The 15,724-nt window shown below is 46.3% G+C and overlaps 1 protein-coding gene across 6 annotated transcripts in view; it reads right to left on the reverse strand.

The window, feature by feature from the left end:
* CRIM1 (cysteine rich transmembrane BMP regulator 1) overlaps positions 1 to 15,724 on the reverse strand; it is a 175,442-nt gene that overhangs the window by 60,333 nt on the left and 99,385 nt on the right. For 5 of the 6 annotated variants that reach the window (XM_036334873.1, XM_036334874.1, XM_036334871.1 and 2 more), the window contains 2 exons: positions 10,030 to 10,151; positions 734 to 916 (listed from right to left, as the gene is read on the reverse strand). In XM_036334873.1, the coding sequence (XP_036190766.1) occupies positions 734 to 916; positions 10,030 to 10,151 (305 nt within the window). The remainder of the gene's footprint in view (positions 1 to 733; positions 917 to 10,029; positions 10,152 to 15,724) is intronic. The other variant, XM_036334875.1, reaches the window with a different exon arrangement.

Raw genomic sequence — 15,724 nt, forward strand, 5'->3', positions numbered from 1 at the left:
GTGGCTACTTTTCTGAACTTTCGCATCCTAATCCCGAAGAGGCATGGGTTGTAGTAAATGAAGTTCAGAGTTATCATCCTGAAATGTTTATTATTTCTGAATGGCAGCCATGGGAGGGCAGCACCCGGTGGGGAACGTGGAACTATTACTTCTTGGGGGGAAGAAGGGAACATAGAGCAGGCTCCTGAAAGCCTTCTGCCCAGGGCCACACCTGACACTTGGCTGCCACCGCCATGCCACAAATGACCCCGCACTCACCTCCACACAGTCTCAAAGGAGGGGGAGCAGCAGGGTCCTGGCCCCACTTGGCAGGGCGTGGGTGACGGAAAGGACAGGGCGAGTTCCTCTCTGAGCTGGCTGAGACTGTGCCCTAGCTGAGCCACCCGAGGAGAGCAGGAGTGAAGTCTAGAGCTCGGTGAGCAGAGGGTCCCCAGGACTTGCCAAGGAACTGTGGGGACGCAGGGGAGGAGCCGCGAGCACTCGTGGGAGATCTCTAGATGCCCCATAGAGACAGGTGACCTGCCGTCTACCCTCAGGGCACAACTTCCTTTGGGGCAGTATTTCCACAGTCTACGTGACACTGACAAGTCCTAAAAGACAGAGCACTGTGTTCTGAGCAGGAAACTCGTGCAATAACCCTCTACTTGGGGGTGAGACGGAACTAGGCCAGTTTTGATACCAGAACTCTGAGCCATGAAGACGCGTATTCCTCTCTAAGGAGCACATCCCTCACCTTCACATACTGGGCAGCACTCTCCTTCGGGGACGTAGTACCTCTCGCAGTTCAGCTCCCCGCACTGGGCAGTGAAGCAGATGGCGACGCCCCCTTGGCATCGGCAGAACCGACACTTGTCCAAGCGAAACATGTCCCCGTCGTTATACTCCACGTTGTTGAATACGCAGGCTGGCTTTGTTTCTGGAGGGAGTTCAAACAAACAGGCAAACTCAGAGTCCCTTCCGAGCAGGGTTCTTTTATGTTTCTCAAACAGCCTCTAGAAAAATCTGTCTCTTAGCAGGGGGTTATAACGCCATGAAGATTTGCTAAACTCGATGTAATTTTGTGTAACAGCAATAGAGCAATGTAAAGTAAAACACACAAAACACATTGTCATCCTCTTTGCCCCGAGGAATAGAAACTCCCCTTAGGGAAATTTACACCAATCCCCTCACCCCCACCCCAAACACACACACACACACACACACACACACTTGAAATAAAGGGAACCACGTGACCACGACACTCATATCACCCATCTGTGCATTAAAGGGATCATCACACTTGTTTTGTTCAACCATGCTCTGCCTCAAAAATTTACCTAGGTTTTTTCAGAGGCGATATTCTTCTGCCCCTTCCGTGTTCTTACCTGTGTTCTCTTTTCTCTCTATGGGGCGAAGGAATTTGTAATTTTAATCGTACTTGGCCTTTAACAAAACTCTTTCTATATGCATTACTTTATGCATCCCAGTAACAAAACCTGCTGTTACCCCAAGTTTGGAGGGGAGGAAGTCCTAGGTAATTGGCTGAAGTCACACATTTAGCAAATGCAGCTCTTCAATTGAAACCCTGTGGACGTTCCATTGTGTTTCAAGGCTGTGTTCTGCTAAGGACTCTCATGTCCTGCAGGTAGAATTCTCATCGTGACAACAACGATTCAAATTGTTTTCTCTGCCCTGAAAAACTCACCCTAAATTCATTCCTTACCTCCAATTCTGGGTGACTTAAAAGAACTCCCACCAAACAAAGATATCACAAGAAAAAGAAAACTACAGATCAGTATTTCTTGTGAATATAGATACAAAAATCCACAAAAAATACCAACAGACTGAATCCAGTGACATATAAAAATGATTAAACAGCACGACCAAGTGGGATTTATTCCAAGAATGCAAAGTTGGTTTAATATCCAAAAGGCTATTAATGTAGCCTGGCATGTCAACAGAATAAAGGACCAAAAAATCCATACAATCAACTCAATGACACAGAACAATCACTTGACAGTACCATATAACCTTTCATGATAAAAACATTCAATAACTTGGGAATAGAAGAGACCATCCTCAACCTGATAAACAGCATCTATGAAAACTCACAGCTAATGTCATACTTAGTGAAAGACTGAAGACTTTCCCCCTAAGATCAGGAATAAGACAATGATGTCCACTCTCACCACTACTACTCAGCATTGTATCGGAGGTTCTCACTAAGGCAATTAGGGAAGAAAATAAATAAAAGTATCTAGATTGGAAAGGAAGAAGTAGAACAATTCTAGGTGCAAATGACATGATCTTGCATCTAAAAAAAAATAATAATTCTAAGGAAGCTCCTAAAACATTATCAAAACTAATTCACAACTTCAACAAAATTCCAGGGTAAAATTGCAACTGCAATAAATTGTATATCTATATACTAGCAATGAACAATCTGGCAATGATTTTAAGAAAACAACCATTCACAATAGCATCAAAAAGAATAAAGTATTCAGTAATAGGTTTAATAAATGAAGTGTAAAACTTGTACTCTGAAAACTATAAAACATCGTTTAAAGAAATGAAAGAAGGCTTAAACAAATGGAGAGACATCCCATGTTCATGAATTGGAAGATACTATTGTTAAAATGATAATATTCCTGAAACTGATCTACACAGTCAATGCAATCCCTATCAGAACACACACTAGTTCTTTTGCAGAAAGTAGAAGCCAATCCTAAAATTCATATGACAATGCAAGGGACCCAGGATAGCCAAAACAATATTGAGAAGAACAACAAAGTTAGAGGACTCAGACTTTCTGATTTTAAGACCTACTACAATGCAATCAAGTTAGTGCGGTACTGGCAAAAAAACAGACTTATAGTTCATTGGAATTAATTACTTACACTTATTGACTTTTGACAAGGGTGCTAAGACAATTCATTGAGGGAAAGAACTATCTTGTCAACAAATGGTACTGGGACAATGGATATGCACATGGGAAAAAATGAGAATGAACCACTATGAATCACATCACATAAAAAATTAACTCAAGATGAATCATTAGAGCTATGATCTTCTTGTCACAGCCACAACTATAAAGTTCTTAGAAGAAAACAGGAGTAAATCTTTGTGACTTTGGAGTAGGCAATGGTTTATTAGATACGACACCAAAAACACAAGCAACAAAAGAGAGAAAGAGTTAAACTGGATTTCATCAACTTTTGTGCTTCAAAAAACACCATCGAGAAAGTACAAAGGTAACCCACAAATGGGAGAAAATATATGTGAATCATATAAAGGAGTTGCATCCAAAATATATGAAGCACTCTTATAACTCATCAATACAAAAATAATCCAAACTGAAAAATGAGCAAACATTTGTATAGACGCTGTTCCAAGTAAGATACAGAAATGGCCAACAAGCACATGAAAAGATGCTTAATGTCACATCATTAGGGAATACGAGTCAAAGTCACAGTGAGACACCCCTGCGTATGCTTACTGGCTATAATAAAAAACATACCGATAATGGCAAGTACTGATGAGGACGTGGAAAAATTGGAACTCTCCCACCTGCTGGTGAGCATGTAAAGGGGCAGGTGTTCTGGAAGACAGCGTGGCAGTTCCTCAAAATATTAAATACAGAGTTACCATATAACCCAGCAACTCCACCCCTAGGTGTGTGCCCCGGAGAAATGAAAACATATACCAACATGCAAATGTTCACAGCAGCATTAGTCACAAGAGCAAAAAAAAGGGAAAGAGCCTCCATGCCCACCATCTGATGCACAGATAAACAAAATGCGGTCTATATCTATACCATGCAATATTTCTTGGCCATAGAAAAGAACGCAGTTCTGACACATGCTATGAACACGAATGAACCTTAAAGACATTAAGTGAAAGAAGCCAGTCAGTCACAAATGAACTATTGTATAAACTATTTATGTGAAATGCCTGTAAGAGGAGCATCTACAGAGCCAGAAACATGGATTACTAGTTGGCTAGGGCTGGGGGCTTTGGGAGGAAGCAGGGAGGAACTGCTAATGAATTCCCCAGCGTCGGGGGAAATGGGCTGACGGAAGTGTTTTCAAAATCGATTGTGATGATTACACAATTCTGTAAACACATTTAAAATAAAACCACAGAATTGTACAACTTCACTTAATGAATTGCATGTTACGTGTTTCAATAAATCTGGATCAACAAAAACCCTCCCAAGCTGAGGAACGTCTCCTGCGCTAACACGCCCTGCTTAATAAGGTGAGAAAAACCGGATTATGATACACACATCTCCCACGGGCTCATCTGTCCAACATCATTTCTTAACACGTCACCTTGAATGCTCGAAACACTCTCACTGCGTTTGGAGTATATTTACATTTGTATGGTACTTAAGGACAATGACTTTCTCATTTATAACAATCCCGCAGAGAAGACAGAACAAGTATGAACAGCTATGTCTGCAATAAGGAAAGTGAAATCTAAAGCGATTAGGTGACTTGCCTAAAGTCACCTAAGTAGTCAGAGCTGAGCTGTGTGTGTATGTTGACACAGGTTGTGAATGTGTTCTACCTCTTCCCCAGTGCTTGCTGGATGTAATATTTCTTTTTTCAGAAGATTAACGATATTCTAAAAGAAATCGTCTCTTGGCTCAGAATTCATCTTTATACATTTAGCCACAAAATCTGGGCTGAGATAGGAAGGAACTAGGCAGCAAGGCCATAAGTTCCAAAATAGGGGGTGCTTTTACAATGAAATCTGGACGCTGGGGATGTGGGTGGGGGCCAAGTACCACACTCCCACACAATGCTGAGCATCCCATCAAACGGAAGAAAAACGTTTATCAGCCAATCACTAGTTATTACCTAGTTGCATCCATCAACTGCATCTACCACGTGAAGCCACAAGCCTGGGTGTAAGATTTGAAGTTGGGGGGAGATTCTGGCTAGGGACACAGTGGTTCCAGTGAGGCTATTTTTACGGTGAGGCGTGCAGAAGCGTAAGCAGGAGGGTGGGCTGATGTGCGGTCTGGGGCAGTCAGGTTTCACTAGCGAACGCCCAGAAAGCCAGGGAGTGGGGATTTGAGGGCGTGGATAGTCTCCAAAAACACGGCCTAGAAAACACGGTCAATTCCTTAGGATAAAAAAATAACAAATCACACAGCATAATGACATTCCTGTTTGATGCTGAGAGATGGATAGAGGCTCTTCAGGAAAGTGCATGCCCAAGAGGCTGGCTGTGGTCTCTGAGGAGCAGCAGCCAGTCCCGCCTTCACCTGCCGGGGAAGGGTGCGAACTCAGCCAGCATGGAGACATGGAGACGATCACAGCCTCTACAAGAGGGCAACTTAAATGGCTGCGGAGAAGAAAAAACACTGCGAAGAAGGAATTCGCTGTCATCTGTCCTCTTCAGTGCAGAGATGCATACCAAGCACACAGACTTTCCGTGTTCTGTGTCTGCCCAATTAAATGTTGTTTCCCAGTTCCGAGATCCCCTCTTCCCTCTTTAATATATTCCAGAACTCCGGAAGGAGAGCCAGCCTGGTGGTACTGACTGTCAATAACCTGGACTGTCTGCCAAGTCATGCTGATTGGCAGCTGGGGAGAGAGATATAATTTTAATGAAGGGGAGGCTAAAATGCAGAACTCCGTATCAGCAGTGAATAAATCCAAAGGGGTAGAGCGCTGCTGCTTCTCTTCAGTCTCCCAGCAGAACACGGCTAGTGCCTCGCCTCTGCTCTCCTTGCCTCTGCTCTCAGCTCCCTGGGGATGAGCCGACCGGGAAGCCAAGTGGGTGGACAGCACAGGCCAAAAGTGGGACCACTGTGTTCACAGAGGAGGAACCTCTGAGCATGTCCCTGCAGGTCAACAGCAAACAACCACTCACAAGGACTGGGTTCATGGATAAAAACCTTTCCCCCCTATGGGAGAAGGGAGTTTGTGTGCCGGAGTACGCCAAGCAGATATTCTTTTGGGATAGGGAAAAAGGAGCAATACTTATAAAGGACTGCTAAATACTGTATCACTCTTAAGCAACATGAGCTTGATAAGGTCCCAGGAACAGGCTGGGCACTCAATACATGCACATGAGGTGGACTATGTTCTCTCAAAATGCCGTATGCTTCCCATGACTCTGACATTACTGAGCATTACTGCTATACAGACGATGGTTTCTCAGTAGATGTTTTTGCACTAATTTTCTTATTAACAGACTTCAGGTCTGAGTTTTCTAGGCCAAAGTTTTGCAGGCGGGTCACGCCGACTGGGTAAGGTGCTCCTGTGGTGGCTCTGTTTTACGTGGTCATTTCTGAGGCCAGAAGAGTCAGGAATTAGCTATGACTCTCAAACCAAAATGTTCTGTTTTATTTAGATTGTTGTCGTGCACAGTGGACCACTGGTCATATCTTAGGCACCAAATGGTATTTCACACTGGACCCCTGGGATTTCCAATCCTAATGCCCCCAGGGACGACAGGGGTGGGCCAGGGTGGGACAACAGGTGCCCCGGGACAGAATCAAGAGCACATACCCCTCTGAGGAAGGCGTCACTCGGCCAGGTGACACGTGATGAAAGCTTGTGTGTGGGCTGGAGCGGACCCAGAACCGGTTTTTGAAGGATGTCTGGGGTTGCTCCACCCCGGCTATGAAAACCATCCTGTAGGTGATGATTTTGATGATTTCTACGTTTACACAAAAGCGGCTCAAGCACACCATCTGCTCCTTTGGTTTCTAAACAACAGGGCACTCGTTCACCAACACCCCTCGAGTCCTGCCTTTGGCCCTCATCAGAGAATAGCATTCACAACCTGTCACTATCTGGCTGGCAACCCTCCCGGCCTTCCGCCAAAACCAAACCAAAACAAACCAAACCGCAAAGGGAGGTGATGTTTACAGAGGATGTTCTGTCCATCTATTCGTCCAGGCGAACGTTTTCGAAGCTTAGGAGTTCTTGACTTCTCTGTGACCATTCTGTCATCTTGTGTTTTCACACACACAAAATAAGGTAAGCATGTGGGTCATCTGGAGGACAGCTCGGGAATGGAGCACAGCCCTATAACCTCCGTTTCTGCATGTGGGTTTGCTACAGTAAGTCACCCGCCGCCCTCGGAGCTGGGCTTGTCCCACATCTACTCCTCCGTGCTGGGGAAATCTCCAAATGGAGAGACCATGCCACAGGCATCTAGGTTCCAGCTGTGTGTCCAAATGATCTCCTAGAACTGCTTTCCCTGAGCTGCATTTTCCTAGTTTGCTTTTGTGTTTCATTGAGAAGAGCAGCCACAGGAAACGGGTTTCTGCATTGGTGTTAGAGCCACAGAGCACAACACCGACGGCATCTTCTCCAGTTCCCATGTGAGGAGAGTGTGGCCCTGCCCCGTGGGCCTGACTCCGTCTCCCTTTTCACTGCGGCGGCCGGGAGGTCGGGAGCCTGCCTGACGTTGAACTCCAGCGGCTGGACAGGTGGAAGCTCATGGTCTGCTTACTTGTGGGCCCTTTCTTTTTGCCTTTCACTTTCAACCTTTATGTACTAACCTGTGGTTCCGAATCTCTTTTTTCACTCATATTTTACCACATTATTGTACCTATTCTCACTGTAAAGTTGCCTTAAATCCTTTGTGTATAAACAAGGCTTTACACACACACACACTCACTAGACTTCTGCTTTTCTAGGTGATGATAACGAATCTCTGATATGCAATATCCTTTGATGGTAAACTTATGACAACAGTAAGAGTTTCCGGGGGTACTAGGTGGCAAATAAACATCCACACACATACGAGTATGTGTGTTTACGTGTCTATGTTGTGTGTGTGCAAGGCAGGTGTGCGTAATGTGCTTATATATGCCTAAAGAAGTCAAAGACGGATTTTGAGACAGAATGTCCTTAAACAATATTCAGCAGGATGATAAATCTTCACAGTATTATAGTTTCTACTCTCATCTACAAATGAACGATTAATAGAGCAACAGCGACACCGATAGCAGGACAAGAGATGAGACGAAGATCACCCAACAAGCTTATGAAGGAAAGAAAGAGGCGCCCTGGAAACACTGTGACTGTGCTTTGTTGTCTCAACATCGTCTCCTGGCAGATGGCACGGCCTGTTCCTGAACTCAGAGCCCTATAAAAAGTGAGGCTCCACACAGGGCAGGCCCTGGAGATGAGCCCAGGCCGCTGAGGTGGGGGTGTGGTCACTAGCTGTCCGCGTCATATCATATCGGAGCGAGACGTAAGGTCCACATCCGGAAAAGAAAGGCATGAGGCTTGGGTTCCTACACCCAAGAAGCAAGGAAAGAAGCAAGGCCATCCAGGGGCCACAACAGCAAACTGTGTACCAGAGCTGGTACTCTCAGTGGACAAATGACTTCAGCTTCAAGTGTAGGGCAGAAGATGGAGGACCCCCCCAAACGAACCCCTCCGTGGGCTGGCATTAAAACACTCCCCTGTAGAGGGAACCAAGACAGTCTGAGTCAGATCACTCATGCACCCACCCAACTAAACCTGGGTGCCCTGTGTGAGGCAGACGGTGTGCTAACAGCCCAGATGCGAGGACAGACTGCAAGGACAGACGGCCGGCCTCTGGCAGCTCGGGTTCCAGAGTGAGACGGACCCACACTTGCAGGGTGGTGAGCACATCTGAGATGCTGGGAGCCCAGGGTCAGGAGCTACTATTTCCATCTCAAATGGTATGAGTTATATATTCACAGAAAAGCACCTACAATCCATCAAACCGCAGTGGCACCAGAGCAAACGAGTCTGCTGGGCCATTTGCTGGTGTTTAGCAGACACTACTCCTGCCTGCATGACTGTATGGCTATGGAGAAGCATCGAGAAGAGAGGGATGGAGGTCTTTAGGTCAGGAAGCTCACCTCACCTTCTCTACTCCCTGGAATGTCCAGGACAGTGTCTGTGGATGTGAATAGGAGGTGGGAATACAAAACAATAAGACTGCTTGCTCTTGAGGGACAATTCCAAGTGCTTCACATGTAAAACCTCCATTTACGGTCATTCATTCCATTTTACAGATGTGGAAACTGAGGTCATTTGTTCTCTCTTAACCACAAAGCCATCTTGCAAGTATTTCTTCAAAGCAAAACAAAACAACATGTGACCACTGGACTAAAACACTACAGGGCGCAAGGGAACAGGACTCAACTGTCCTAAAACCTTTCTTGTGGGGGAGGGGAGGCTTGGGAGGAGGGCGGACAATCTTCTGAGCTGACTTCTTATGGGCAGGCGTTGGTATGTTTCAGTATGTGCAATTTTGTTGCATGTGTCCCAGTCCATCTTCATTTTCCTTGTTGAGTCTAGGTACTGATGAAGCAATGCGCTACGATTATTGACGTGTCAGTTGAGTTTCACTCTGTGCTTCTTCTGAAAATCCTGATGGAGGGGCCTGGGTTAGGTTCCCCTTTTTTCCAGCATCTAAATCCAATGAACGCCCTGTCCCCAAACACAGAACCCTCTCACGCAAGGTGAAAGGGAGAGGTGGATTCTATTTGAAGGAATCCTGTGACTGGAGAATCCTATTTCTGGGCCACGGGACGCGAACTGAAAGCAGGCCAATGCCAGTGACCAAGCCCCGGTCAGAGATGTCCTCTCTAAGCAGAAAAATGTGAGCCTGGGGGAACAATGTCTTTTCTGTTTCAACCTGCGGCAGCTCCCCTGGGGTGTCAGTTCCATCCACTGCCGCCTGGCAGCCACGTGATGAGGGGAGGGTGGCAGGAGCAAGGTGATCACAGGTTCTATGATCACCTTCTTCTCCTCTTAAATCCTCAAACTGCCGTGCTCCTGGAACTGCAGAATGGGACAGCTCCGCGCAATGTGCTATTACATTTCCAAAATTCTCTTCCTGGCGGGTGGGATGACGGTTCCCTAACGCCCCTTACCGCTCGCTGGGACCACAACCGAGCCTCCTTTGGGAGGGAGTGTCTGTCATCGAGCCCTGTGTATATCCCCTGCCATATATATATAAAAGGCAGAACCGGCTGGATGGAACCCTCCCTCCTCCTCCAGCACCAATGTCCACGCTCCGAGAACAAGAGACCCCACGTACCATTAACACATTCAAAGACATCACAGCACTTTCCAGGAGTCCCATCGCCACGGGAGACTATGCGGGGAACGGATCCCACCTCACACACGGGGAAACCACATAAGCCAGAGAGACACTCGCATCTGAAACCAAAGAAAAGGGAAGGAAAACCCCATGAATAAACAACAACACAGAAGTCGGGAGACCACAAAGTGGCTGCGGCCAGGGAACTCCACGGGATGACCCTGCTCCTGTGTATCTGGTGTCACTGGGGGGGGGGGGGGGGGAGGCAGGAGGGGCTCCAACATAATTTGCATTCCAGAGAACTAAGACTCATCTACATAACATACACCCAGGTTTTAAATGTTTACCATTTTGACAGAAATATTCCTAAATAAATGCATGACTTCATTTCTTCTTTAACTAGACCAGCATTGAGCATATCATCTTGCTGAGGACTCAGGGCCACTGTTATGGGCATGCATTGTGTTACCCCATAAATCACCGAGGCCCTCGGTCACCACAGAGCTGGGCTCCCCAGTGCCATGCTGCTGCTCTGTTGCTGACCTGTAGGTATTTTCCAGAGATTTTTCTGGCCCTCCTTTCAACTATTAAGTTATTGGCTTTCCAGTCTTTTTTCTTTTCTTTTTTCTTCTTCTGTGTGTCTAGTAGCACCCTCTCCACACTAGTTAATTTGTAATTGTGTCTAACAGAGGAAGCAGACCCTCACTGGAGGCTCAGAAGCTCTTTGTATATGAAGGGCCTGAGCTTCTGTAAGTGGGCTTTGCAACGCTATTTGGAAGAGGACAGTCTTCATCTGGGGTCTTCTGTGCTGTGTGTGCCTTTCTCGCTACTTGCACGAATGAGGCGCTCGAGGGCCTGAAGCTAGCTCTGCGGGCTCGCACCCACAACTTCAACGCTTGCTGTGAAACTGGCCTACACACAGGAAAACAGCAGCAGGTAAAAATCAGAGGAGAAAGCCCTGTGGTCCACCGCCTGCTGGTCTGAGAGAATGAAACAGGAGGCAGGAAGGAGAAGCGCACAGCAGCAGGGTGTCAGGATGCGAATGTGATACAGGGGAGGAGCAGGGAGCCTGGCCCTGGGATCTCCGGGGGCGGAAGTGTGGTCAGAGGGTGGAGAGAATGATGAAGGGGGTTCCCAGGTAGACGGAGGTGAAAGGAAGATCTCCTCAGAGAAGACACCTTCCAGGAAGTGTGTGGGTGTTTACGTACGGTGGGGGCGAGAGGAGAAGGTAGGGCTGCCAGCAGGGAGGGACTATGGGCGCATTCATGAACTCTGGTTGACCCCCTTCTTAGGTAAGTGACTACTCTGCTCATCTATCGTTCTTCGGATCTCTAGTAAATTAAAATATTCCTGCCGAAACCGGTTTGGCTCAGTGGATAGAGCGTTGGCCTGTGGACTGAAAGGTCCCGGGTTCGATTCCGGTCAAGGGCATGTACCTGGGTTGCGGGCACTTCCCCAGTGGGGGGTGTGCAGGAGGCAGCTGATCGATGTTCCTCTCTCATCGATGTTTCTAACTCTCTATCTCTCTCTCTTCCTCTCTGTAAAAAATCAATAAAATATATTAAAAAAAAAATATATTCCTGGAGTCCGCGAGAACCTCAGTATCAGGTCCAGAGGTTTAACTGCCTTTCTAGTGAACTGCAGAACTAAAAGGAAACAAATGGAAGTTAAAATCCGCACCAAAGACCATGAAAGCCACTGGGAAGGTGTGGAAGACCAGGGCCGGCCTCTCAGGCTTCTTCCGTGGGGGTGACGGCTACATTGGATTTCTGGGAGAAGCAGGTGTTAGACAATTAAGGTTTTGCTCAATGGTATTTCTGCTTATGGTTTACAATAAACGTCTGCCTGTTTTCTGTGAGTGGAGCTGGGAGCTCTCGAAGTATAATCTGTCTTCCTACAGGACAATCACCTATAGGACCGAGTCGATACGAACTGGCTTTTAGTCCCCAGTAGGGTTATCCTTTCATCTTTCATTTTTACACGCCCAGCCCTTGCAGCATTAAGCACATAACCATAGCACTGCAACAGTCCAGTAGCAATAAACTGTTTACATTAAAATGATGACAGAACTTGTGATCATTGGGAGGCCCCACCCAGATCCCACTATCTGGATGTGATTACAATGAAAGATTCCTGCAAGGACAGCTGGGATTCTCATTCTTGCCTAATCATTCTAATTTAAACTCCAAAGAGCATACAAGCAACCAAAAAATGTGTCTTCACCTGTTGTCCTTCAACCCTTCAGTGACCTTCCTACTGAACAGTATGTGCCCTTATGTGCCTGGCTCTCTGCTAGGCTGTCGGAAATTGCACCAACCTGAGAACCACGACTAAGTGGCTCTGCGTCTTCTCTTTGCCCTTTAACATCTGATCCAGGTCCCAACATTCAAGTATCTCTTGTTTTCCTAGAGACTCGCCTCAGTTGTCCGGGTGTCGCTAGCATGCTTCAGAAGACCTGACGAAAACTGCCCTTGAAGCCACTGAGAAAAGGGAAACCCTTTTGCTGAAGTTTCGCTTCTAAGCCAGAGTGACTGCATGTGAAAGGTCCAAGGACTCCATGTCCTGGCTTCTGCTTGCTGGCCTCCTCTGGGCACCTTCCCCTTCTCTGCATCTCCCTTGGCAAGCTCTCCCTACCTGTTGCCTTCTTTAGACTTCTCACAGCTTCCCCCGAACTTGAGACTTTGCAGATGTTAACGATCATTAGCCCCTTAATACAGAAAAAAAATTCTTGAGAAAAGGTGAAAGTCTGGGCTCATGGCAGATAACTATCAAGCAACTAGCTCTGGGGTTGAAACGTTATGGAACAGTCAGTTTTTTGCAGGTTGAAAAATAGCTGAATAGCAATTTCACATAGTTCAGCAGAATGCAGCGGCCATGAGTTACCTTATGTCTACGCTCACTCTGTCAGATAACAAATGGGGGACGTCACCAGGACCCTTATCTGCCAAGGAAATTTATTATATCTACAAATTAGGGGAGTCCAATGTATTCTTTAAAAGGCTTTAATAAAATTATCCCAGAGTCTCTGGTTTACCGGCACGGGAGGTAGGCAGCTTCCCTTTTCCTGATGAGGCTAGGGAGGCACAGACCACCCAGTGACCTCAAAGTGAAGAAGACCTCCTGTCCTGTGTTTTCCACGAAAAGAGACTAGATTTTTTTCCAGCAAGTCATGAAAAGGAAACACTGAATTACAGAACTGAAGCATGCAAACTATACCTTGTCCTCACCACCTTTTTTCTTCAGTTTTATTCTTTTTTTTTTTTGCACCACCCTCCCCTCCTCCACGCAATCTTCCTCCTACCTTTTATCCCAATGCCTGAATAAAGAGCAAGCAAGAGGATGGAGAAAACGTCGATTAGTGGGAGGGACAGCAGACTAACTTGAGGAAGAGACACTTATTAAATTGATGTCACCCCTTATCCTTCACGTTTGAAACCCTCCCTCCCTCAATGTCTAGGCTCTAACTTGGTCCCCACTCACCCAAATCTCTCCTTTCCCAAAACTATGCCATATCCATCCTACGGCTCAGCGCGCCTGTACTTTGTAGTCTAAAATCTTCAATTACTCCTCACTTGATTGGTCAACTTCTCAGCCTTGCATTCAACACCCTCAGGCCCACATACCGTTTTCCCCAATCTCTCTCTCTCCTGGGATATGTCTTCATTTTCCTTATGCTACAGCCACACTTTTATTCTCCAAACCAGCCGAGGCTGCACTGCCTACCCAGTCCACCACCACCACCCCCTTCTCTCCAGCTGTCTATCTAGAGCCCATCTGTCTTTCTAGGCCAGCCTCAAAGAACTCCATACTTTTTCAAGGCCCTCCTCCCACTGTTTTGTGGTGACTCACATAATTCATCTTCCCACAAGCTCTCTTTGGATCTACCATGTAGATTCATTAAAGAAATACTTTTTAATGATGAAACAGAACAGGAGATGAGTAAAAGGGGGACAATATTAACTAAATGAAAGAAAGTGAGGAGGAAAGCAGTGAGATTTCTATACTGTAAAAAAAATAAAAGGACACCAGCATGATACCTTGAAGCAGAAGTGCCGAGAGCTCAAACAAATTATAAATAAATAAATAAAAATTTAAATAACAGCTTTGAGATGAAACTCACATAGCATAAAATTCACCCCTTTTAAAAGTGTGTAATTCGGTGGATTATGTTCACAGGGTTGGGCAACTATCATCGCTACCTAATTTCAGACCATTTCCATCACCTCGAGAAGAAACCCTGAACTCTCCACTCAGCCTCACCAGCCCCTGGCACCTACTGATCTATGTTCTGTCTCTATGGGTTGGCCTATTCTGGGCAGTTCCTATAAATAGACTCATACAATAGATGCACTGAAGCCTTTTAAACAAGAAGGAACCTGTATCTGCAATCTGCCAGAAAAATCAAGCCTCTAACATTAACCTCAGTATTAAGATAATGACCAATCAAGGTAGCATATCAATGTTTGCATAATGTAATCACAGCTGCAGCCAGGTGGATTGGTTAAGCTGTCTTTTTCCTCCCTCAAACAGGTCATGGATTCAGCTCACTGGGCATCTGAGTGCCCAAGAACAATGATGAGCAGCATTCAGACATCATCTCGGCCCCTAGAGGGCACTCCCTTCCTTAGGAGGCTCTGAGAGGCAGTGCACACTTATGCTTCATGTTGGTTGCTCCCTGGTCTGCACAGAGTCCCAGGCAGGCCAGAGGCCAGGGTCCTGGCACAGCTTACAAGGGGCTTCTAGTCCAGCCTCTCCTTATCTCTCAGCTTCGGGTTCCACTGGTTCCTCCTTATGCCCTGCAGCTGAACAACAATGGCAACATGCCATTCACTCCATCTACCCTCCCCTGCCCCGTATCACCCTGTGCCACAGCTCAGATGTCCACACGCCTAAAATCCCCGCCTCTTCTTCGCCCCTGGTGAATTCCACACAACTTAAGACCCCCTACTCTACAAGGCCATCTCTGATCAAGGAGCAGCCAGGCTTAACTTTCCCTCCTCTGACCTTCAGAAGTACCCAGGGGTACTGAACTCTTGGAGTGTACCTGCTCATCCCACAAAATCAAAGTCCTACTTTTTCTCCTGTGAATTCCCTTAGCGCCGGGGACAAGTCTTTGTCATGTAAAGGAAAACATCGAATGATCCAGGCATCCAAACAATAATCTGGAATGAATATTTTTTCATGGCTAATAAGTCAGAGATTAGACCATGCATTGGTTTTACAGTTTTTATTTTTATCAGTTTTAGATGGCAAGCTGGTAAGTACAACATCAGTGTGTGGAGGGAAAGACTATGGAATTGGTCTGGAATGCGGACAGCAGAGTGCTAAACACAAAGACTGTTCTTCTGCAAGTGGGGGCCGGGGCTCCAGAATTTGCCTGTATAACAAGCTCTCCAGGGGATCCCACTGGAATCTAGGACCAACTTCCCGAGAACTGACTCCTGCCGGTGCAGGCTCTCGGTCACCATAGCTGAATTTGCACTTTCCACTGGGAAAAGCCAAGGTCAACTAGTTTGAACATCTTAATGAGAATGAGGATTTGGAGCATTTGCTCTCGATCATTTACAATAAAGACTCCTTTCTGTGAGTCAGGCGCAGTGAAGAAAAGAACAACTTAATTTACTATCCAGCACAATCACCCCCCCCCCCCACACACACACACACAGAACAGGGGTGACTACTAGCAAGCCAC

Source organism: Myotis myotis, unplaced genomic scaffold, assembly GCF_014108235.1.
Source record: "Myotis myotis isolate mMyoMyo1 unplaced genomic scaffold, mMyoMyo1.p scaffold_m19_p_14, whole genome shotgun sequence".
In the NCBI taxonomy this organism is placed as follows: Eukaryota; Metazoa; Chordata; class Mammalia; order Chiroptera; family Vespertilionidae; genus Myotis; species Myotis myotis.